The sequence below is a fragment of the Myotis nattereri genome, assembly GCF_964212035.1.
Source record: "Myotis nattereri genome assembly, chromosome: 12".
Lineage (NCBI taxonomy): Eukaryota > Metazoa > Chordata > Mammalia > Chiroptera > Vespertilionidae > Myotis > Myotis nattereri.
This window is the reverse complement of record NC_138087.1, coordinates 72,836,680-72,859,379: the sequence shown is the minus strand read 5'-3', so window position 1 is coordinate 72,859,379 and position 22,700 is coordinate 72,836,680. Positions and strand designations below refer to the sequence as shown.

The following is a 22,700-nucleotide window of genomic DNA, read 5'->3' as shown; positions in this document are numbered from 1 at the left end:
ACTGTTGTTGTTTTTTTGCCAGCGCAAACAATGCTATGATAACATACTATTACCTGCATCTCGGATCACATGTGTATCTAATTCTCTATATCAGCAACTTTCAGCCTTTTTCATCTCATGGCACACATAAACCAATTACTAAAATTGTGCAGCACACCAAAAAATACACACTTTTGCCAATCTGACAAAAAAAAACATAGGTGTGATTTTGATTCATTCACACTGGACAGCTATTGTGCTGGGTAGTGTCATTTTTTTCATTGACTATCTAAGGAAAAAGAGGTCAGTGCGCCTGACTAAACAGTCAGGTATTGCATGTTTTAAAAATTCTTGCGGCACACGGGTTGAAAATCGCTGCCCTAGATTAGAGAAAGGTGGGATTCCTGAGGCTACGAACAGTGTGTTCTTTTTCATATGCAGCCAGGTCCCTCCCTGTCGTAGTTCCTACAACCACCTGCAGGGGGCAGCACTGTGCCACCTGGGCCTATAGAAGGTCTTAATTCCCCTATCTGTAGAGGCTGTGGCTAGGACTGAATGGGGGCTTTCCAATCATCTCTTCCCAAAGCAGAGTCCCTCTGGTGCAGGCATCCACCCTCCCTCGTGCCTCCTTCCACAGGCTCCAAAAATATCCCAGTTTAGGCAAATCTTGGCTCTATCTTCTGACTTTATCTGGGAACTAAAGTACTGCAACGCAGCAAAATGTAACGGTGTCTTAGGGTGAGGACCCCCTGAGTGTTTTTCAGTGGAAGAGAAGCTCACTAGAAAGCCGTTCAAACCAAGTTCCATCTCTTCCCAGCTCTGAGACTTTAGACAAGTTACTTAAGTGGCCTGTGCCTCAGCTCTCTCGCCTGTTAAACAGTGCTACTGATGTCTATCCTGATGGAGTTGTATGCAGACGAAATAAGGAGGCCTGATTCAATAATGTACACAAAGCACCTTACGCTGGGCTTGGCACAGGGTAGCTGCCCAGTAAGTGGTGGCTAATGTTACTGGTAATAGCAACATAGCAGTGACGAGCACGCGGTTTATTCTTCCCATTGCACAGGGAAGGACAGAGGTTGTAGGTGTGAAGTGTTTACGTGAGGTCACAGAGAGGATGATCAGTGGCAGGGCTTGGATTTGAATCTTAGACTCTCCAAATCTGTGCCTTTCTCATCACACTACTGTCCATACCTATGGGATATCTATAATAACAAAAGTGTAATATGCTCATTAGACCAGACGTCCTTCCGGATGACCTTCCGGACAAAGCCGGAGCTGTGAGGGAAGCCCAGATCCCAGGTGCCTGCTGGCGGCCGAAGGGAAGCCCAGGTCCCGGGTGCTGGAGGGAAGCCGGTGCCGGCAGCCAGGGGAAAGAAGGCCTACTCTTGCACAAATTTCGTGCATCGGGCCTTTCGTGCATCTATATCCTTTAGCTAATCCCTTCATCAGCCTCATTTTGAGGGAAGGCAGAGAACTGGTGATGTGGACTCTGGCCCAGTGGCATATTTTCATGTCATGAGGAAGTAAAGCCCTAATTAGCCCTCTGTCTTCAGGGCTCCTTCCCTCTGCACAGATAACACATTTTTATCTGTTAATAACCTTTTAGAGCAGCGGTTCTGAACCTGTGGGTAGCGACTCCTTTGGGGATCGAACGACCCTTTCACAGGGGTCGCCTAAGACCATCGGAAAACACATATATAATTACATATTGTTTTTGTGATTCATCACTATGCTTTCATTATGTTCAATTTGTAACAATGAAAATACATCCTGCATATCAGGTATTTACATGACGATTCATAACAGTAGCAAAATTACAGTTATGAAGTAGCAACGCAAATAATTTTATGGTTGGGGGTCACCACAACATGAGGAACTGTGTTAAAGGGTCACGGCATTAGGAAGGTTGAGAACCATTGTTTTAGAGGGACCACAAGCTGCAACAGCTTCCCAGCCTCCAAAATCAGTCTCTGCCGGGCAGCCAGAGAGTCCTTCTGAAATGCAGGTGTCCTTCCCTGCCCCAAAGTATGCCACTGCTTCTGATGTAAAATGCAAACTCCTCACAGTGCACCTCAAGCCCACACAGCTCATCCTGCTGCCTGGCCAGCCTCATCTCTGGCCCCTGTCCCCGGCTTTCATACAGTATCAAGTGCTCTAAGCTACTTGCACGTGCTGCTCCCTACCCCTGAAAGAACACATATCAACATACTTATACAAGTGATTATTTTTATTTACATCTTTCCCAATAGACAGAGAAGGCAGGGCATTTTTCTGATTTTGTTACAGGGGTATAAATAAATATGAAAGCTAGGAGGTCATGGGTGATTCCACATAAAATGAGAGACAATGAAGAAGTGAAATTGAAATAGACTTCCTCCTGAAATTCACTGCCTTCCACTGAATGCCAATGAGGAATTTTACCTCTCCTAAAGTACCAATGGGTTCTCTAGTAGAATCTAATCATGTACTGATTTCCCTTTTTGCCTTGGTTGCTAGGAAGCTCACAGTTCCATTTAAATATGAATTAGTTGTGCATATAATAACAATAGGTAAACAGAATCTGTAGAATTTAAAGAGGGTGTTAAATCACACCAATCACAAGGGAGATGCTCAATCAAACAATTACCAAGTGGAGGAATGAATGCTGAAGTGCATCTCATGGATTAGACGCCTTGCACAAGGAGTTGGAGGCAGATACTTTTCACAGACGCTTGGGCAACAACTCTGCGTTCTCATTCTACCTCTCACCCTCCACTCCCCAGAAATCCTTTTGCTGCTGCTAACTTTGGTCTAAGAACACATGTCATTTATAAACATTCCCTTAAACAAAAGTCCACAACTTGTTAGTCTCTATTCTTCTGGAATGCTGTCCCATGCGGTAAGAACTCAATGTATACCAAAGTACAGCTCTCTGTGGACACCTCACCTCTGTGAGCTGCTGCCCCCAGAGAATATCAACTGGACTGCAGAGCAGCCATGTGAGCCCATCCAAGACCCTATGCAGTTCCACAGAGGATCATGAAACAACACGAGAACCTATGTACGAAGCAAAGATGAACGGAAGCAGGCGATGAAACCAGGGAGGAAATGTGAATGCACAGGGATGAGGCCGGAGGAGGTGGCAGAAAAAAGACAACCTGTTAGGAAGGCGGGAATAACGGTATCTTCTTTTCCCCCTTTCAGTTTTCGTTAATGCTGTTGAAATTTGCCTTTAATATGGGCCTTTTTACAAAGCAGATTTTTTTTTATAAATCAACTGTTCATTCCCTCCACTCTTTCCTCTATGAGTTTGACCTTCTCCAGAGGCTCAGCGTGAAGATGCAGGAGGAAACGTTTGCTCACGCTGGCAACGCCAGGATCCCAGAGGCGGGAACAAGGACCTGACATTTCAAGCCCCTGCTCTCCAGCATCTCTGCTCCTAAATGTCTTCGTGAGTCAAGGCTGTGCTAAAAGGAAAAACACGAAGGATCGAAGAGAGGAAAAAATGTTGTCCTTGGGGATAATGCCAAGAGAAATTTGCAAGATCGTGACAGAGTGACCATCCTTTGGCAAAGCTACTCACAAAATGAGGACAGAGCAAATTCCAGAAAGATATTGATCCCTTTTTAATGCAATTCTTCAATTACCCACTAAGCTTGGCTTTCAGTCTCTTATAATTTAAGTAAGTTCTTTTACAAATGTTCTTTTCAATTTCGTCTCTTTTACCTTTTCTTTCTTTCTTTGGGGAAAAACTAACACGATCCTAGGAGTCATAAATATAATGGTTCAAGGTGAGCCTGGGTGGGTTTGCGATGGGGTGTTTTGTTGCTAGAATCAATGTCTACAGTGCAACCATCCATCAAGAAAATCCGTTCATATCAATACCATTTTCTCGGCCCATGAGTGGCTACACGGATGGGGTGTTTCTCCTCACTGACTCTACATTCCTGTCCCTCATCAATTCCTGTACATTCTCAGTTAACAAGAAGATAGGCTTCCAATTTAACTCACCCTCAGACTGAAGAATCCAAATTCAAGGTAGATGAATCAACCATCTTTTTTTTTTTTTAATCTTCACCCAAGGATATTTTTCCCATTGATTTTTAGAGAGAGTAGGAAGGAGGGAGGAGAGAGTGAGAGGGAAGCATTGCCGTGAAAGAGAGAGACATCCATGTGAGAGAGACACGTTGATTGGTTGCCTCCTGCATGTGTCCAATCAGGGCTGGGGAACCTGTAACCCAGGTATGTGCCCTTGACTGGGAATCGAATCTGTGACCCTTTTATCCATGGGCTGATGCTCTAACCACTGAGCAACCGGCCAGGGCAAACCAACCATCTCTTAAAAGACTGACAGATTTGATGACATGGAAATGAAAAGCTCTTATGATTAAATGGGTGTAGGACATCAATAACTTATATAACTGCCCAGCCAGCGTGGCTCAGTGGATTGAGCATTGTGCCAGGTACCAAGAGGTTGCTGGTTCTAATCCCAGTTAGTGCACATGCCCGGGTTGCAGGACTGATCCCCAGTAGGGGGAGTGCAGGAGGCAGCCGACTGACGTTTCTGTCTTCTCTCCCTCTGCTCTCCTCTCTCTAAAAAAATCAATAAAGACATATTTTTTAAATGTTATATACCAAAAATAAATGAATGTTATAGATATCATATTATTGTACATGTTATAATGATGTATACAATATATGTTATATATGCTATAGATTTTCTACATTATATGCACATATATACAGCTATACAAACAAACATGCTCAGGAGCCCTACTTTCCTATTTAAATTATGCAAATTAAAATAGGATACTTTTTTGTCTATCAGATTGGCAAAAATGGAAAAGAAATATAATATCCAGTGTTGCCAAGGCTGGGAAAAAATGAGGCATCTCATCCACTGCTGATGCTGGTAGGAGGGACTGTAAAAACAACAACTCTTCCCCAAGAGCAATTTGGCACGGTTACCAAAGCCGTAAAAACCCGTCTACCCCCTGAGCCAACGCCACTGTAGAAAGACAGCCCAAGGAATGATTAGAGATGGGCTTAAAGATTTATGTGCGAGGATGTTTAAAGCAGCAATATGGATCATGCCAAAAACAACAAACAGCTCAGGAAGACGAAATTAGTTAAAGAAACAGTGTACCCCTTTGCAATGACATGCTATGCAATCACTGAAAGTCATGGTCTAGAAGCATTTAAGGTGGGAAAATAGCCGTGATGTGTTGTTTGGTGAGAGAAGCAGGCTCCGTATCTATGTTCCGAACGGCCGAGAAAATTCCCAGTGCAAATTTACACGCATAGGGACACAGGGGACTTAAAAGACAAGAGTCAAATTGCCCAACCATGATTATTTCTGGGTGGAGATTATAGATGATTTTAGTTTTTCATCCTTTGTGTTTTTCTGGGGTTTCTAAGTTTTCTAACTTGAACTCATATATCTTAGTCATTAAAACACACACACACACACACACACACACACACACACACACACACACTTTATTTTAAAAGTCCAGGCTGACTCCTCTACTCTTCGTGGTTCCTTCGAACCAGAAAAAAATGGCTCTTTACTTGTCCAGTCTGTGATGGGTTGACAACCACCAGCCTTTTACACGAGGCCCAGGAGACCCTGTTCTCATCCTGTCGCCCCAGCAGACAGTGTGGACAGATTTAGAGACTCCACCAGTCAATGGCATGACTGCATAAGTACGGGTCTACCCTAATGGGGTGGAGTTGAGGTTACAGTTCTCTATTTAGCGAATTTCCACAGACAACATACAAAATCAACTCCTGACAAAGGCCAGGACATGATGAGAGAGATAAGAGAGGAAAAAGGAAAAAAGGCAAAGCGTGCCCAGTGCCACCTCTGCACCCAAAGTCTAGTCAATAAAATGCATGGGGGGAGGGGGAGAGGCCATGGCCCAGGCTGTCTGGGTTCCTAGTGGCTCTTCTCATCAAAAGGCTGTAAAACCATTTCCATAAGGAAAAAAATCAAGGAACACACGTGCATCTACCGAACCCTGGCTCTGGCCAGCACCGTGCAGGCTGCTCACCCAGTTCCTCGGTGAGAAGCTACTGAGAGCAGGGGCCGGGAGCACACGCTCCAGAGGCAGGAAGGCCTGGTTCCCATCTGATCCTGCCACCTCCCACCTGTGTGCTGCTGGCTGTCCCCGCCCCTTCCCCGTGCCCGGCTTCCTCTTCCTCTCCCCGGGCTGTGGTGAAGACTCGGTGGGCAGAGCTCCGGGTGGCCCACGATGACCCTCCCTGGTGGCACCCAGATTTCTTAGTGTGCTCAGCGTCATAGTTAGGAAGCTTGTTCAAGGTGCCACAGGGGCCAAGTGGCAGAGCAAAGCTTCGAACCCAGCATGTCTGGCTCCAGGGCCCAGGCTCTAGCATCGTGGGGGGTCACCTCTCTTGGTGTTAGGGTGATGGGCACAATCCCTCGAGTCAACAAAACCTCCACCACTTCCCATTTTTGTGACAACAGGCAAGTGACAAACTCTTTGCAATTTTGCAAAATGAAGTGGTAAAAGTGGTGCCTACCCCAAACCTGGTAGGGCTGTGGCGAGGTTTAAATGAGTGAGTTTATACACAGGGAGTACTGAAAACAGTGTCTGCCTCGTTGTAAGCCAACAGCAAGTTATCATCATCCAAGAAGCAACCCAAGAAAAGACAAAGACATATATTCCCGTGTCAGGACGGGGGGAAGCCGGCTGAGGGGGAGCAGAGAAGGCTCCCAGCTGCCCCCTTCTTTGGGTTGGAGGGAAGGTCTGCTGGGAGGATGCACGGGGGCCGTAGGCATCCACAGGTGGAGAGAAATAAAGCCTTGTCTCAGAGGAGGGTGTGCTGCTTGCCTGGCCAAGTGTGGCCCCCAGCTCCAGTGCAAGGCCCTGGGTAGGCCGTGGCTTGATCGGACACAAATTTAGGAAGCTAGCCCTGCCTCCAGGATGCCGAATGCACTGGTGGGCAGATGAGCGAGATGGGAGCAGAGAGGCATGAGGAGGGTCTGTAGTTCGCAGTGGCGATGGGGAAGAACAGGGAAGTGTGGTCTGAGATGTGCTGGGGAGGTCAAGCCTGGAGGGTCTGACCTCACCACATCCCCAGCAAGGGACCGTGGAGAAGAGGAGTAGGTCAAGGTTACTAACTTGGGAAATGTCCACGGCTGGAAGTCAAGAGGAGAGGTGCCATCAGGGGGTCAGCCATGCGCCAGGACTTCCAGTGCAAACAGAGGTTCCTAATACTGGACAGAGTTGAAAAAAGGAATGAAAAAAAATAAAGAAAGATACCAAACGGAGGCCCAGATCCTGTTCAGAGACAATATGGCTAGGAGATGGGTGGAGATACAGACACTTGGGGTGAGAACGAATTTGAGGGCCATCTGAGCATCCTGACCTTCCCAGCAGAGGATTGGAGGGACCCTTCCAAGTGGGAGAGGGTTCCGGAGAGTTGGGAGAAAGCTGGGAACGGTCTGGGGACCCCTGAGAAGAAAGAGGAGGGAGGCAAGAGGAGGGAGATGGAGAAACGGGTAAAGGTCACTTTGGGTCCAGACACAACGAAGGACACCACCCCCTCCCTCGGGGCCAGGAGGATAGAAATGCAGAAGATAAGCCCCCTCCCCAGGCACTTGGGAGGGTAATTTCTGAAAGCTGGACCACTTTTCTTCTCTTTATGAGAAACCTCTTCATGAACCCTCGCACACCATTTCAGATGTGGTCCAAATAAATTACAGGGCTTTTTAAAGTGCCGATGCCCATGCTGTCAAATCACCACTTCCACCTGCATTAATTGCTTTGATGGGTCTGGAAACAGCCTCCCCGCTCCCTCCTTGTCAGGGCCCCTGGGAAGCCCATCAGGGAAGGATGCTGGAAACAAGGCTGGGGATGCAGCGGATCCAGGACAGGACTGTCACACACTGACCTCTGGGCCATGCCTCTGCCCTGCCTCCCACATTTTTAAGGGCGGTCGGGACACACAATTCCATCCCGCCACTGGGCTGGACGGCTGCTGTGAAATGAAAATGCGGAGACTAAAATCCAGATAGGAGACATTTTTAAAGAAACTCTGTCTACATGGGAATATTAACTACATTTCGTAAATGACTCTGCAATTCAAACCTCTGCCAGTCCCAGTATTTTTTCCCTCCAATAGCACTATTTCTTTTTTCAACTAAGCCGACACAACAGAAGAGTTTCAAAGCCAAGAGAATGCAGTCGATAACGTTTTTCATTACAATGCCTGCAGTGGGACCTCCGTGGCCACAGTTTTACAGCGTTGGATGTGCAATGGCGACAAGGACCATTTGTTAGGACCACAAGGCAGGCTCGAGGATGGAGAGTGTGAGTCACAGAGAGGCAAAGGGAGCTGCCCAAGGTCACAGCCAAGTACACTCCCAGATGAACCCAGGTCCATCTCCAAAAGCCATCTCTAGCCTCTTGGGTGCAGACCTCCCTTCCCTTGATCTTCCGATATATCAGCATTGGAAGAAACGCATGCTCCAGAAACAGCTAAGGGTGAGGACGGGGTGGGTCAGCGTCTCTGGTCAAGGCAAAGTGGATACCTGGGGAAGGGGGAGCGAGTGATGCTAAGGGAAGGCAGTGCCTCCCAGGCCTCGGTGTGGTTAAGACTTGCCTGGGGTCTTGTGACCTTTCAGTTAAGCTGCCCTGGTGAACCACTACTTCTAAGGCCCCAAGACCTAGGCCTTTGATGTCACCTCACTATGTTCCTCCCCTGTAGCCCACAGCCTCACATCTAGAGACTTGTCTATGGAAGCCGAAACATTTGCTTTGCATTCAAAGTGGGGAGGATGCTGATATTAGGAAAACGCAGGTGGAGAGGCAACATAGCTACAAAACTGGCTCCCAGCCGAAGCAAAGCCACAGCCAATTCAGCAGACGGAACACACATTCTCAAAGGGGGAAGGAAGTAAGGGGGGCTGGGGCTGGAAAAGAAGGGGGGAAAAGCCCATTTATGCATTCTCGGTAGAGAATAAAGCAGCTTTTAAACACACGAGTGCTTAGCAGGGCCTTGGCCTTCCCCTGAAACGCTGTGGTTTCTTGAAGCCTGAACAGTGTTGTTGTTTCATAAAAGCAAAAAGCCAGAAGATATACCTCACCCAAAACTGGCTCATTGATTGCTTCAGAATGCATAAATGATTCTATTTTGGAATCACAGGCACAGTCAGGCTCATAAACAACCCACTTCTGGAAATGTGGTTTTGATATTAAGAGCAAAGTGACACATGAAATAACCAAAAGGGGCCCCATAGGGAGGAGTTGGGCTGCAGAGGGTGAAAAAAGCTGTTGCCCACCAGGACACAGACCACATTTTTTTTTAAAGGCCTTTCTCTAAAACACAGCTGATCCTTGAACAATGCGGGGGTTAGGGGCAGTGATGCCCGTGCAGTAGCTTAGATTGGCCCTCTGTATACTTGGATTCCCAGCCACCGGTTGATCCTAGAACAATGCGAGTTTGAACTGTGTGGGTCAATTGGGGGGGGAAAAATCCATGTATAACTGGACCTGCTCCGTTCAAACCAGATTGTTCAAGGGTCAACTGTACAGCAGAGGGCTACCTAGTTACTTAAGTTTTTACACCTATTATGTCATTTGATCACAGCCATCCCGGGAAGGAGGCAGCTGGGAGGCGGCTGTGCCCATTTCACAGCTCCAGAGACTGAGTTCAGAGATTCGTATGAGGTGCCCAGAGCCACACAGCCAGCTTCATGGTAAAGCATCTACTAGATCCTATGTCTTCCTCGATTTTCCTACCCAGCACCTGCTATGCTGCACCACACGGACTTCCTTCAGATGGCACACTCAGGGACCACGGCCCCTGAACTCACCAGCCCTGCCTTGGGAGCAACGTCATGCCATTCATATGGCCAATATTTATTTAGTTATTAGAGCACCGACTATGTGCCAGGCACAGCAGAGGTACTCGGTGTGTCACTGAGCAATGCAGACCGGATTCTGTTCTGGGAGCTTACTCGTGGCGGGGAAGGCAGATGATAAACAGAGCGAACCGAAGCGTCCTAGACAAGGGCACTGAAGGAAACTGAAGCAGGATGGGGGGTGGGGGGGGGTGGGGGTGGTAGTGAGGGGTGCTGCTCTGAAGAGGGAGGCAGGGCTGTGGAGGTACGTAGATATCATAACACTTAAACACTAGATGACCTGTGGCCATGAGAAGGTCCATGAGCCCCCCCCCCCTCATCTCACCCCCCCAACCCAGCCCCCGCATGGCTCCCTGAGGACAGGGGCCTGTACCGTCCACCTCTGACTTCCAGCCTCAGGCCTGGCTGTGCTAAGTGCTGCCCAGAGCTGAACGGACAAAGGGTTCTGCACGTCGATGAGTTGGGCATGTGACACATGCCGCCGTTCCCCACTTAGTAAAACAAAGCCTTTGGGTGGTTCTTAAAAGGCCCTGGTATGCCAGGCACTAGCAGTGATGCCGGCCTACTTCCTGCAGGGGGGGTCATTGTCTCCAGGAGGCTGGCTACAGAGCCCTGAGGCTGGTGCCCTCAGGAGGTGAGGCAGAAGGGCCACCTACTTCCTAACCCCAGCGGGGAACCTCTTTGAGCACAAACCTCCTCGACCTCTTCGCCTCCCCGCCTCTTCTGGGAGGGAGAAAGCAGCTGGCCCATAGTAGACACGCACTGACGTCAGCCTCCCTCCTGCCCAGGAGCGTTGCAGTAAAGCAAAGTTTGAACATGAGTGCACTGGCCTCAAGGTGCCACATCCTGCAGCTGGCACCAGGGGGGCACGGGGAAACAAATGGAGCGTCTGACTCCTGCTCCTTGCACCCTTTCCACCTGCTGTGCTATAAACGTAAAACGGAACCATCCGAGGTACAGGAATCTAAATACAGCCCCAACCCTGCAGGGCACTTAGAAGTCTGTGAGGGCTCCAGGTTAATATCAGCTTCTTGCTGCGGGGAGGGGGCGGGGGGGGAGAGAAGGAGTGGTAAAAAAAGGATCAGTTTGAAATATTTGCATTTCAGTCTCCAGCTACCTCCAGCCATTAAAGGCTATTGCTTCTCATGAGAGTGTCTGGTCCCTGCCGGCACCGAGCAGTGGACTCCCAGGTCATCAAAGAGCCTTACAGGAAAGCCAGCTGGAGTGTCATCCCCTGAGGACGCCTGCTTCAGTGCAAAGCCCTCCGCGCGTCGGAGGGGGGACTGTGACTCGGAGGAGATGCGCATGTGCCGTGAGCACGAACAAACAGGCGTGTGAAGGGATGCATGCACTTGACAGGTGCGTACAGGCTGTGTGCTGTGTGGCTGAAGGCAGGCGGAGGTGGGAAGCAACAATACACAAAACCCAATTGGTCGGGGGTTAAAGGATCACACTTAGCTTTGCAGCTCCATCCACATGACGACGCTACGGCAGGTAATAAACAACGCGGGGTTTGTGGGAAGAAGGGGTGGGGGTGGTGACGGAAAAACCAGAAGCTGGCGCAGGAGTGATTCTCTCTTTCATGCCCATCTTAAAGTCAGGAGGCAGGGATCTTCTACTATAAGAATATCAGTCCTTCGTAAATAAAGGCATTCTCCCGCACCCTGCAAAGACACTTCTTTGACTTGAACAGTAAATAACCAATTAAAAGGATTTTTGTACGACACAGGCACCAGCATTTTCTAAAACCTTGAGGATCAGAGCTTGAGCCAAACAGACAAAACCAAATTAATGGACCCTCTCCATGTACCGTGTCACCCTCTGGACCCAGCACCCAACATCTCTTCAAGAAAGGGTTTTATTAATAGGGAGCTTTCAACCTGTCACTGCTGGCAGGACCCACAGGACCCAAGACAGAGTGCGGAGCCGTAGGAAAAGTCCTCGCATACCCATGAGCCTATCAGCTCGGCTTCCCAGCCGGAATGCAGGAATGACACCAGGGGAGAAGCGCGTTTCAGACACAAAAGTTGGAAGTGGCTAATAATGTCTAATAGCTTCAGCTAGCCGTGTGCAATGGGGAAATGACAAATGTGTCATTTAGAACATGCTGGGCCACACACAATGACATATTAATACAGACAGATTCTTCCCGGGTTACTGTGCAAAAGAAGGGAGGGTGTGATGATAACTCTAATTAAGCGCAAGGGCCGGCCACTGTTTTGAACTTCTGGAACGTTTCAAATTCTAATGTGCTCCTTGGATGCTCCCGGAGGGGACACAGAGACTGTAATGAAGCCGTTTAATTTTTATCCAGATGAAGCGCACACAGATGCACACCCATCCCAGCAGCACCTGGGTTTCCTCCCTCCCCGCTTTCCGCTCCCTGCTACCTGCAGAACCAAGGACTCAGAAAGCAAGTGGGTATGTGAATCTGATGTTGAGTGCCTCCAGGGCGGAGCGCTAATCCTACTGCATGCATAATCCTATTATCATTTTTCCCTTTAATCTGGAATGGCATCAGGGTTGGTGCTCTTGGGTCAGGGACCGCAGTCAAGTTCTCCTCAGTACAGTGTGTAACCCATCAATTTCCTGATATAGTAGGAGGCTACACAGTGCCAAGATTCTCATTGTCCAATCCTTCGCCAACTCTCTTTACTCTGCCTTAAACGAAAGCAATCCCAAAAACATCGCAACGGACATTCTAAATGTGTGCAGCACTTATGGAGCAAATCACCGACTCTCTGAGCTGGCAGGGACCTTGGCTGGCCTCTGGCCCACCCAACCCCAGGACACAGAGTGGGCCAGTGACTGGCCCAAGGTCACGCAGCAAGTGTGCCGCAGAGTCCGATGCATCATCCCTGGTCCGCGGACTCCTTGGCCAATTTGTCAAGCGTTTTTGGCTGAAGACCTTTGAAAGGTCTCCTTTTTTATTGTTATTAGCTTGGCTCCTGTTCATTCGAGATAGATTTTTCAAAATCCAAACGTTTCAACATAATTGCAAATAGTAACTGGCTTGCCTTATCTACACCTGTCACAGCTGATGTAGCAAACAGGCTTCAAGAGACGGATGGGAGCCCCACCGGACACGGGATGACAATGGAGGCTTGACTTGTCAGAGAGAGAGAAGTGGAAAACCCTGCAAATGTTCAGACTCCTCTGCTCACGGGGAGGAGGTGAGCCTCTCTGACTCATAAACTCTTAAGCAACCTGACTCCTAAAATTCAATTTCCTTTTTATTACACATACACGATTCATCTCTGCTTTGGGAAGCTCAGAGGATCTTTCCCCGCCTCTTTCTACCAGAAAAAGAAAAACAAAGATTTTAAGATGGAAAACACATCTCCTTAATCGCTAAAACATGGGAACAACCTGTCTGCGGACAGATAAATGGAGAAAGTGACTGTGGCATAGATGATAGATAGATAGATAGATAGATAGATAGATAGATAAATAGATAGATAATATTATTCAGCCATAAAGAGGACGGCCATTCTGTCATTGGTGACAGCATGGATGAACCTGGAGGACATGAGGCTAAGTTAAATAAGCCAGAGAGAGAAAGACAAATACTGTGTGTCCTCACGTATATGTGGAATCTAAAAAAGTCAAACTCATGGAAGTAGAGATGGGGGCCAGGGGGTGGGGGAAATGGGGAGATGTTGGACAAAGGTACAAACTTTCAGTTATAAGGTGAATAAGTTCTAATGCACAGGCTCATGCCAATAGTTAACAATTCTATTATTGTATACTTGGAAATCGGCTAAGAGTGGACATCCTAAGTGTTCTTAGCACAAAAACAAAATAACTATGTAAGGTGATGGATATGTAAATGAGCTTGATTATGGTAATCACTTTACAATGTATAGGTATATCAAATCATCACATTGTACACCTTAAATATGTACAGTTTTTATTTTTCTGTTATACCCAATAAAGCTGAAGGAAAAGCGAAATAAACAAACAAACAAGCAGTCAGCCCTCCGTGTCCTCAGATACGAAATTCAAAGAAAACAGACTCATAGAAAGGTTACCAGAAGGGAAGGGGTGCAGAGTGGATGAAAAAAGTGAGGGGGACTATAGTCAATAATATTGTGGTAAGTTTGCTAGATGATTACTAGGATTGGTGGGGTGATCACATTGTAAGGTATAAAACTGTCGAATCACTATATTGTACACCTGAAACTAGTATAACTAATATAATATTGCATACCAGCTATACTCAAATAAAAATATTTCTTTAAAGATCCACTAAGGGACTTGAGCATCCTCAGATTTCGATATCTGTGGGAGGTCCTAGAACCAATCCCCCATGGACACAGGACGACGACTATAAGTAAATAAAATAAAATTGAAGAAAAAAAAGAAAACACATCATATGCTAAATGTGATGTGGTGTCTTGGAGCATAAAAAAGATATAAGCAGAAAACCCAGTGACATTTGAGTGAAGTCTGAAGTCCGGTGAGTAGGAATGTGCCTTCACTACAAACTCTGACCTGGTGCCCTCCTGCGCAGCAGCTGACACAGGGGCTGGGAGTGGAAATCCTGGCTAAGGCCAGTCTGTATCTCCTAGGAAGCCAGGCCTCTTTGGGCTTCCTGTTAGGGGGCTGAATACCCTTCATGTTGTGGAAATGTGTCAACAGCTCCGGGTATTCTTCTCAACGGTCCCTGAAACTGCCTGCCCATCTTGCAACCCCAGGTGGAGGCGCTCCGGGAGGCCCCGAGACAGGTTCCGCCTCCTCTGGTTTAAATTCCACCCACGGAAAGGCTGTCCCCCTTTCTCCCTGGAGTTAAGGTGACACAAAGCAGCACCCGTTTTGCCTGTTGCTTCTGGAGGGTCCAAGTGGGTACATTCCAGGCAGGTGATGAGTCTGCACTGGCAGGAAGGGGGGCACCCCTGGGACAGGAGCTCATTCTGCCTTAGCGGGCGCCTCCCGGGAAAAGTGACAGGGACGGAGCCCCCACAGGCTCCCACCCAAGGACAGTTCTGCTCCGACCAACCTCTCCCTCTGGCGACAATTAGTTCTGGGGCTTCAGAAACTATGTGGAGAGTTTAGGTTTCACTCTGGAAGCAAGAAGAGTAGATACACGAGCTAAGGCCTGCTGCTGCTGTGAGTCCGAGGAACAGCACCTTGGTGTACAGCTCAGGGAGGCTCAGACAGAAGCTGCAGAGCGTAATCGGTGAAATGCAGGAGGGCCGGGCTGAAACGCTCAGCCAAGCAGCTCAGCCTCACAGGCATGGCCGAGCCTGGGGAAGAATTAAAGGCAGAGCCTGTGTTTGTCATGTCCAGGTTACCTGAGGCCTTCCCGAAGTCTATCACCTCCAGATGATTAAGTTACTCGGGTCTTTCTTTAATTGCCACTAAAACTGAATCCACTCTTATAAATGCCCATCTGGGCCAAGTATCTTTCAAGTATCGATTTATCATCTGGGAACTCCAGATCGTTTAGGGCCAAAGGCTAATGGGTTATTTCTTTATAAATAGATGGAATGTCAGCTAAAGGGAAAAGATGAATGTGGGGGGAGGCGACCCAGAGGAGGATAGGTGCGTGGAAATCCACAAGGAGCTTCGTCTACTGCACCCACACACCCCAAAACACAAACTGATCAGCCTTTTGCCAGACACAGCAAATAAGTTTCCAGATCCTCAGGGGCCTCCCTGAGGGGGCAGATGTATTGGGAAGCAAATAAGGGAAGGCCAAGATCAGCGATGAGATGGTCATGTCCCAGGTGAACAGTCAGTCACTGAACAGCACACAAGCAACCTCCCTGAACCTCTGCTGCTGAAGCGTTTCCCAGCAGCCAGCAGGCCCTCGGCTGGAGTTCAAAACACCTGCGCTGAGGAGGACCAGAGGCAGGGGCGAGGGGCAGGGTGGTGAGAAGCTGGGTCACAGGCCCGCCCTAACCCCTAGGAAGCACTGTCCTTGCAGAGGCAGAGAGTGTCACTGTTGCTTTTCTCCAAAACTCTTCACTTCTTGCACACAAAGTTGTGTGTGTGTGTGTGTGTGTGTGTGTGTGTGTGTATGACTGCAAGGCATCCTTGAATTCACACAAGACCAACACCATCCATCTCCTACTCCAACTGGTTTTCAAAAGCCCTGGGAAGGAAGTTAGCAAACACACACACATTCCTTTAAACGGCATGGTTAAATCCCTACCCGTAGGAGCTTGTGGTCCTAAGGTTATATTTCTCAATTAGCAAAAAGTACAATCGCTCTCAAGAGAGCGGGGGATATGTCTTTGACATTCAGGCAGGGGCCTCATTTCCAACAAGGTCAGGGACTCTTATCTGGTCCTGATGCCCCCTTTCCCACGTGGAGAACTAGAGGCTCTGAGGGGACAAATGACTTGGCCCCGAATACACATCCTGGTCCACAAAGGGCAGGGTGAGGCCAGAGCTCTTCCGATCCCCAGAACAGCCTTCTGGGGCCACTTGGGGCGTTATAACAACACTTTCTTTGGGGGGCAAAAGCCTACAGAATAATGAGAATACCAGCAGAAGCAGATGACACCCACTGATTACTGACTATATGCCAGTGGAGACCATATATTTTAATGCTCCTAAGAATCCCCAACTCTTTCCACTTTGTGATCATACATTTACCCAAATATTTGATAAGGTCTGTCTCCCACTCATAAGCCTTTATGCCTAAGGGAAGCCAGGGTCCAGATCGGCTTTGCTCATCACTATATCCCAGTGCCAGGCATGTATTTGCTCAATAAACTAGATGTTCCTGTTTTAAAGAACTATTTTTAAGAAAAATGAAGCCCAGAAAGGTCAAGCGAGTTGCCTAAGGACACACAGCAGGGAGCTACTGCCACTAAGAGTAGCTGCCCCTGAACTCATCCCCCAGACCAGAACCCTACCTTGACGGCCTCAGCGTGTGTCACCCGGGACAGGGATTTGTCGTTGACACGCAGAATCTGGTCCCCGACTTTCAGTCCTTCCTTCTCAGCCAGGGAGCCTGGCTCCACTAGCGACACGTAGATGCCCACGCCATGCTCCGAGCCCCCGCGGATGCTGAAGCCCAAGCCTTCATGGGCCTTGGCGCGCCTCAGGCTCACCAGGCGCACCTCCCCTGGCCCCGCGCCGTCGGGGCCGCCCCACGCGGGGTGCCGGTAGGGGGCGGTGGCGGGCAGGTAGAGGCCCTCGGCGGTGTACTGGTCGAAGAGCAGCTGGTCGGAGCGCGGGATGACCAGCCGCAGCATGGGCAGCAGGCGCCGCTTGACCGGGCTGTCCAGCAGCACGCGCAGGGTGCTCACCAGGTCGAAGACGTTGCGGCGCGCGTGGTAGGCGTTCAGGCAGTGCGTGAACTGCTCCCGCTCCGCCTCGCTCAGCAGCGCGGTCAGCGCCTGGTGCAGCTGGCGCACGTTCCCGGACAGCAGTCGGAGCCCCGCGTGCCCTCCGCCGCCCGCCCGGGCCGCCGAGCCCAGCGAGCCGGTGGAGGACGAGCTCACCGACAGGCCGTCCAGCTGCGCGTTCATCTCCCCGCCGAGGGCCGGGCGGACTCGGGGCGCGTGGTGGGGCAGCGACTGCCCTCGCCGGCGCCGGGGCGACAGCGGGATCCCGGGGAGCACGGAGGTCGCGGCTGGCGTCTGGGTTTGGGGGCGGGGTGGGGGGCCCCCCCGAGGACGACGACTGGAGTCCGGGCTTGGGGGTGCGGGAGCAGTGTCTGAATCCTGGGGGGGATCGAGAAGACCTCTGCTTAGAGTCCCAGGCGCGCGAAGACGGAGGGGGTCGCGAAACTGGAGACCGCGGGTGCAGAGACGGCGGCGGGTGTCCGGGCAAGGCAGGCGCGGCGACGGGATCCCGGGTGGCACGGGTTGGCGGCGGGAGCGGGAGGTCGCGGAGACTGCGGCTGGAGTCCGGGGGGACGCAGAGAGAGCAGTTACATCCTGCAGGGCACAGAGATGGCTGGAGTGGGGGGCGCGGCAAAGCTGACCGCCCCGTCACACCAGGCCCGGGGCTCCCCCAGCCAGGCCGCCCGTTCTTCTCGGGCTGGGGGACCCCAAAATCATAAGTTGGGATGGAGGTGCTCTAGTCCCAGAGCCCCCCGAACCGCAGCCGATGGAGCCGCGCGGGCGTCCGGCACGGGAAGCGGGGCATGTCCGGGGCAGCCCCGGGATGCGGCCGCCCGGGGACCCCCGCGCCCCTGCACCGCCCGGGCACAGACGGAGCCGCGCGGCCGCGAGCCCGGACTTTGGGAACTGTTGAGCCGCCGGGGCCGATCTTCCAGCGAGTTCCGACGCCGTCGCCGTCGCCTGCCCAGCCTTGGCCCCGCCCCCGGCCCCTCCTCTCCCCCCGCCCTCTCCCCGCGGGCTTTTCAGGAAATGACGTCCCACCTCGCGCCTGGCGGTTGCCTGGAAACGGGGTGAAACAGTCCGGCCCCGGGGAAGAAAGGGGTGAAAGTCGGGGTGGGGGTGGGTAGGGGTGGGCGGAGCTCCCCGGGCGCTGTGAGCCCCCTCCAATTTTCCAGAGGGAGTGAAGAGTGAACCTCAAAACCACTCTTCCGCGATGGAAGCATGTGCATTAGGGTCGCTTTGGAGCAATTAGCCAAATAGCTAATTCACAATTGTGGCGGAAAATCGCCAACTTTTTGCCTCTCAAATACCAAATGCTTCAGGCTCAGTTTTCTACCTTAAAACGTTGCGCTCCCCTCTTGCATACACTGACATACGAGTTCAAGTGTTTATGTGGACGGTAGTTGGAACCTACTACGTTCAAAAGATAGATACAAGCACATCCTGGTGCCTGTGGGAGCCAACTCCTCTGCAAGGGTGGATCAGACTGGACCCCTGCCCAGCTCCAGTAGGCAAGAAAGCCGCTTTCAGAAATACAAAGTGTGCACAACACACGCGCGCGCACACACGCACACACAAATGCATGCGTACAAAACTGATGAAATCTGAATAAGGTGGGCGGATTGTATCAATGTCAATGTTCAGGCTGTGAGCTTGTCAGAACTGGGCGAAGGGAAACGGAATGTCGATGTATTATTTCTTGCAACTGCATGTAAATCTACAATCATCTCAAAAAATTTAAATATATATGAAATGGATTGCAGAAAAGTAGTCTGTGCTTTCCCATCCCAAGACAAAATATGTGGCATATAGCTTCTCACCTCCTGTCCCACTCCCCTGAGTACAATCCAGGTGAAAGCCAGTGCTTTTACTCAAAGGTAACTTTCTAAGGGGCCAGTAGCTCCCCTACCTCCCCCCCTCTCCCACACACACACACACACACACACCTCACACATCTCCTCCAACCTGAATTGCCTCTCCTAAGCTATTTTCCAATGGAAAGCTATATTTTCCCTAGAAATATTATGGAATTCCCATTGCAGAGTCATCTGACTTCTATGTGGGGGAGGGAAAGATGGACTGTCACTGGAAAAAGTGGGTTTGAGTTGAACCCAGAAGGATGCAGCATTCATTCTTTCACTCATTCATTTACTCTTCAACATTTTCCAAGCATCAAGATTCTGTGCTGGATCATGTGCTGGGTGCTGAAGACCCCAATTAAAAAGATGTAATCTCTGACCTCAAGGAGGTCACAGTCTAGCAGGGGAGAGAGGCCATATATGATAAGTATTATAATGCCCGAGAGATCCCAGGTTTAGGGGAGGAGAAAATGGTAAGGACGTTATCAATCAAAGAGATGGCATCACTTAGTTTTATTTTATTTTTTAATATGTTTTTTTTATTGATTTTAGGAAGAGGAAGGGAGCAGGAGAGAGAGATAGAAACATCAATGATGAGAGAGAATCATTGATCGGCTGCCTCCTGCACGACCCCACAGGGAATTGAGCCCACAACCTGGGCATGTGCCCTGACTGGGAATCAAACCGTAACCTCCTGGTTCTTGGGTTGTTGCTTAACCATTGGACCACACCAGCCTGGCTGGAACTTTCTATTTTATACAATGGGAAACCATGGAAGAATTTTCAACACTGTTAGCTTAGTGCTTTCCCAAAACTGAGGCTAGGAATTGAAGGTATACTGTTCCCCCCCAAATCCTCAATTCTTTTCTTCACTGCCCTAAAACAGACCCAGATTAAATTAATGCCCAGTGAACATATTTGACAAGTTCTCTTAAATAGCCAATTAAACTACCTTTGGATATCTGTCTTACCGCTCTAAGTTTAGCAGTTAATAATGTATATCCTTCTTCCTCCTTCTAACCTGTTGTTGAAGCCTTTGATGCAACCAGCAAAAGATATTTAAGAAAAAAACAAGCTCCCCACCCCCAAAATATATTAATGGCCTACCTCAAAATGCCACTCAGCGGGGCTTAATTGTATGCAGTTCAGGTTTACTGCGAGTGTATTTCATGCTAAGCTTTCACTTAGTTTGTGTTCTAATTATAATTACTGTGATTGGCTTGATAAATGCATCCCAGGAAGCTAAGATCCCCATTCCCAACATTTTATCTCTGTGCCAAAGAGGTTTGCAAGAAGGTATTTTGCTTTAGGCAGCAGGAACTACCTTGCACACAGGTCTTTGCAGAAAAAGAAAGACTTTCCTCTGCAAACATCAGAGACCACCTGGGGTGCCGTGCTATTGTCTGGTTTCATAGAGGCCAATTTGGGAGGGTAGCCGAGTACAGGAGCATGGAAAAAGAACTCGGGGTTTCTTCCATCCATCTTGTATAACCACCTTCGGATCAGTTTGCAGTGTGTCCCCTCGATGCGAGGCAGCGTGTCACTGTGCTCAAACCTCAAGAATCCTATTTCATGTCAGAAGATGTGCTTGTCGTTCAGAAATAAGCTCTTGGAGATCCAAGAGGCCTGGGCTTCTGAGAGCTGCACTGCCTCCATCTGGCCCTGAGTACAAGGGCAGACCTGGCCTTGGTGGCATACTGCCCTCTTCAGAAGGAAAGTGTTATTCTCCCGAAAGTGTTATGCTGCAGGCTTCCCTTTGCCACCTTGAATAGTTCATTATTGTCCCCCAACTCTGGCAAGTCAATGCCTTCCTCCTGTGAATGTTCCTGGAAAAACCTGAACGCCCTGGAACCGTTGAAAAGACAGAGGGAGGAAGAGTGAATCAGACTCAACTTAGAAGTGTTCTGTGTTGAGCTGGACGTTCCGTTATTGTTTGTTTACTATGTGTTTGTTTTAATGAAGAAACAGCATATGGAATTGCACATTGGATAGCAGGCAGGAAACTACATTCCACTCTCAGGACGTCCCTTATCTAGTTGAATGACCCTCGGCAAAGGGCTTCCTTTCTCATCTGTAAAATGGATTTTCTAAGCCTCCTGTCTCCCCGGGGCAGCTGCAAACGCCATATCCTGTGCAGTAAATGAAAGCGCGCTGTGACTACCCGCCCCCCCCCTCGCCCCCCCGCACACACACACACACACAGGGTGCTATAAAGTTGTTCATTCGTTTCTTTTTTATGGCAATCTTTAAAAAAGCTTTTTCTATTCCATAGTCATTTGGAGCTTCTCCCCTCTCTCTTATCTACTGGAATATATCCTTAGAAGGCAATAGAGATTAATTTAATTTGAGATGTATTTCCTGTGGGACATATAAAAAAGTATCGGTAATGTTTATTGAGTGCCAGACACTGTTTTTAAACACTTGTATTTTAATTCACTCCATCCTCCCAACTAGTGTATAAAGAGAGATACCACCACCTCCTCCATCATCACCATCATCATCATCAATCATCATCCTGGAAAGACAGCCAGGAAACTGAGACATGGGGGCATAACTATCGCCACGGTTACAGGAGTAGTTAATCAAAGAGTTGGGAGTTGAACCCTGGCAGTCTGGCTCCAGAGTTCTTACTCAGCCACTATGCTGTGCAGCTTCCCAACTGTTTGGTTCAGTGATGCTAAAAAGGCCCAGAGGGAATGGTATAAAAACCACATTCTCTTGAAAGTTGGGCCGGGAATGTCTGAGGTTAAAAAATAGCCACCCACTAATGATTCCTGGTTGGTGAGTGGGCATTTTGTGGCGGGGAGAAATGAGCAGGGATTTTTGTTGTTGTTGTTAATCCTCACCCGGGGATATTTCTCCAATGACTTTTAGGGAGAGCAGAAGAGAGAGGGAAACACATCGACTGGTTGCCTCCTGCATGAGCCCCACCAGGGCCTGAGCTGGGGAGGAACCTGCAACCAAGGTATGTGACCTTGACCGGAATAGAACCCGGGACCCGTTGGTCCCCAGGCCAACGCTCTATTCATTGAGCTAAACCTGCTAGGGCAAGCAAGGGCCAGAGCAGGGATGTAATAAAGGAGGAGGAGGCTCTAAGCTATCTGATGGAGGGTGTCAGGGGGAACATTTCCAGCTCTGATCCCTAGAGAAAGGAGGTTAGCAACTGGAGTTATCACTTCTGCTCCGGACCACAGCCTGTCTCTTCCCTGCAGTGTCAGTGGGGATGGTATCAGCAGAGAAAATGGAAATGTTCGCCTCTGTGACTGGTAGATAATGCAGACAATATTGATGAACATGCAGGGAGATAAGAGAGCGGCAGGAAAAAGAGAAATCACAAAAGCATCAGGAGAAGAGGGGAGATGCAGCATTTATCTTGGCCTCGGTGTAATCTTGCGTCTGCTTCTGGTCACGGAGAATCATGTCACGTTGGTGCCAGAAGGGCCTTAGAGCACAGAGTTGATCTCCAGGTTCAAATTCCATCTCTGATATTCACTGCCCGTGTGACCTTGAGCCAGTCATGGGGTGCTGTTGCACCAGAGTGCCCTCGCCTATAAAATGGGGACAGTGGCATTGTCCTCAGCATGATTACGAATATTGATTAAGCTCATGTATGCGAAGTGTGTATCACGCAGCCTGGCCTGGACCAGGCGCTCCCACAGTGCCTAGCATCGATGCTGGTCTCGGCTCCTC

At 49.4% G+C, this 22,700-nt stretch overlaps 1 protein-coding gene across 3 annotated transcripts in view; it reads right to left on the bottom strand.

The window, feature by feature from the left end:
* WHRN (whirlin) overlaps positions 1-17,334 on the bottom strand; it is a gene marked incomplete at its 5' end in the record, with an annotated part of 64,010 nt that extends 46,676 nt beyond the window's left edge. For all 3 annotated transcript variants that reach the window (XM_081104182.1, XM_081104183.1, XM_081104184.1), the window contains one exon: positions 16,717-17,334. In XM_081104182.1, coding sequence (XP_080960308.1) covers positions 16,717-17,334 — 618 coding nt within the window. The remainder of the gene's footprint in view (positions 1-16,716) is intronic.
* Between the last annotated feature and the right edge of the window lie 5,366 nt (positions 17,335-22,700).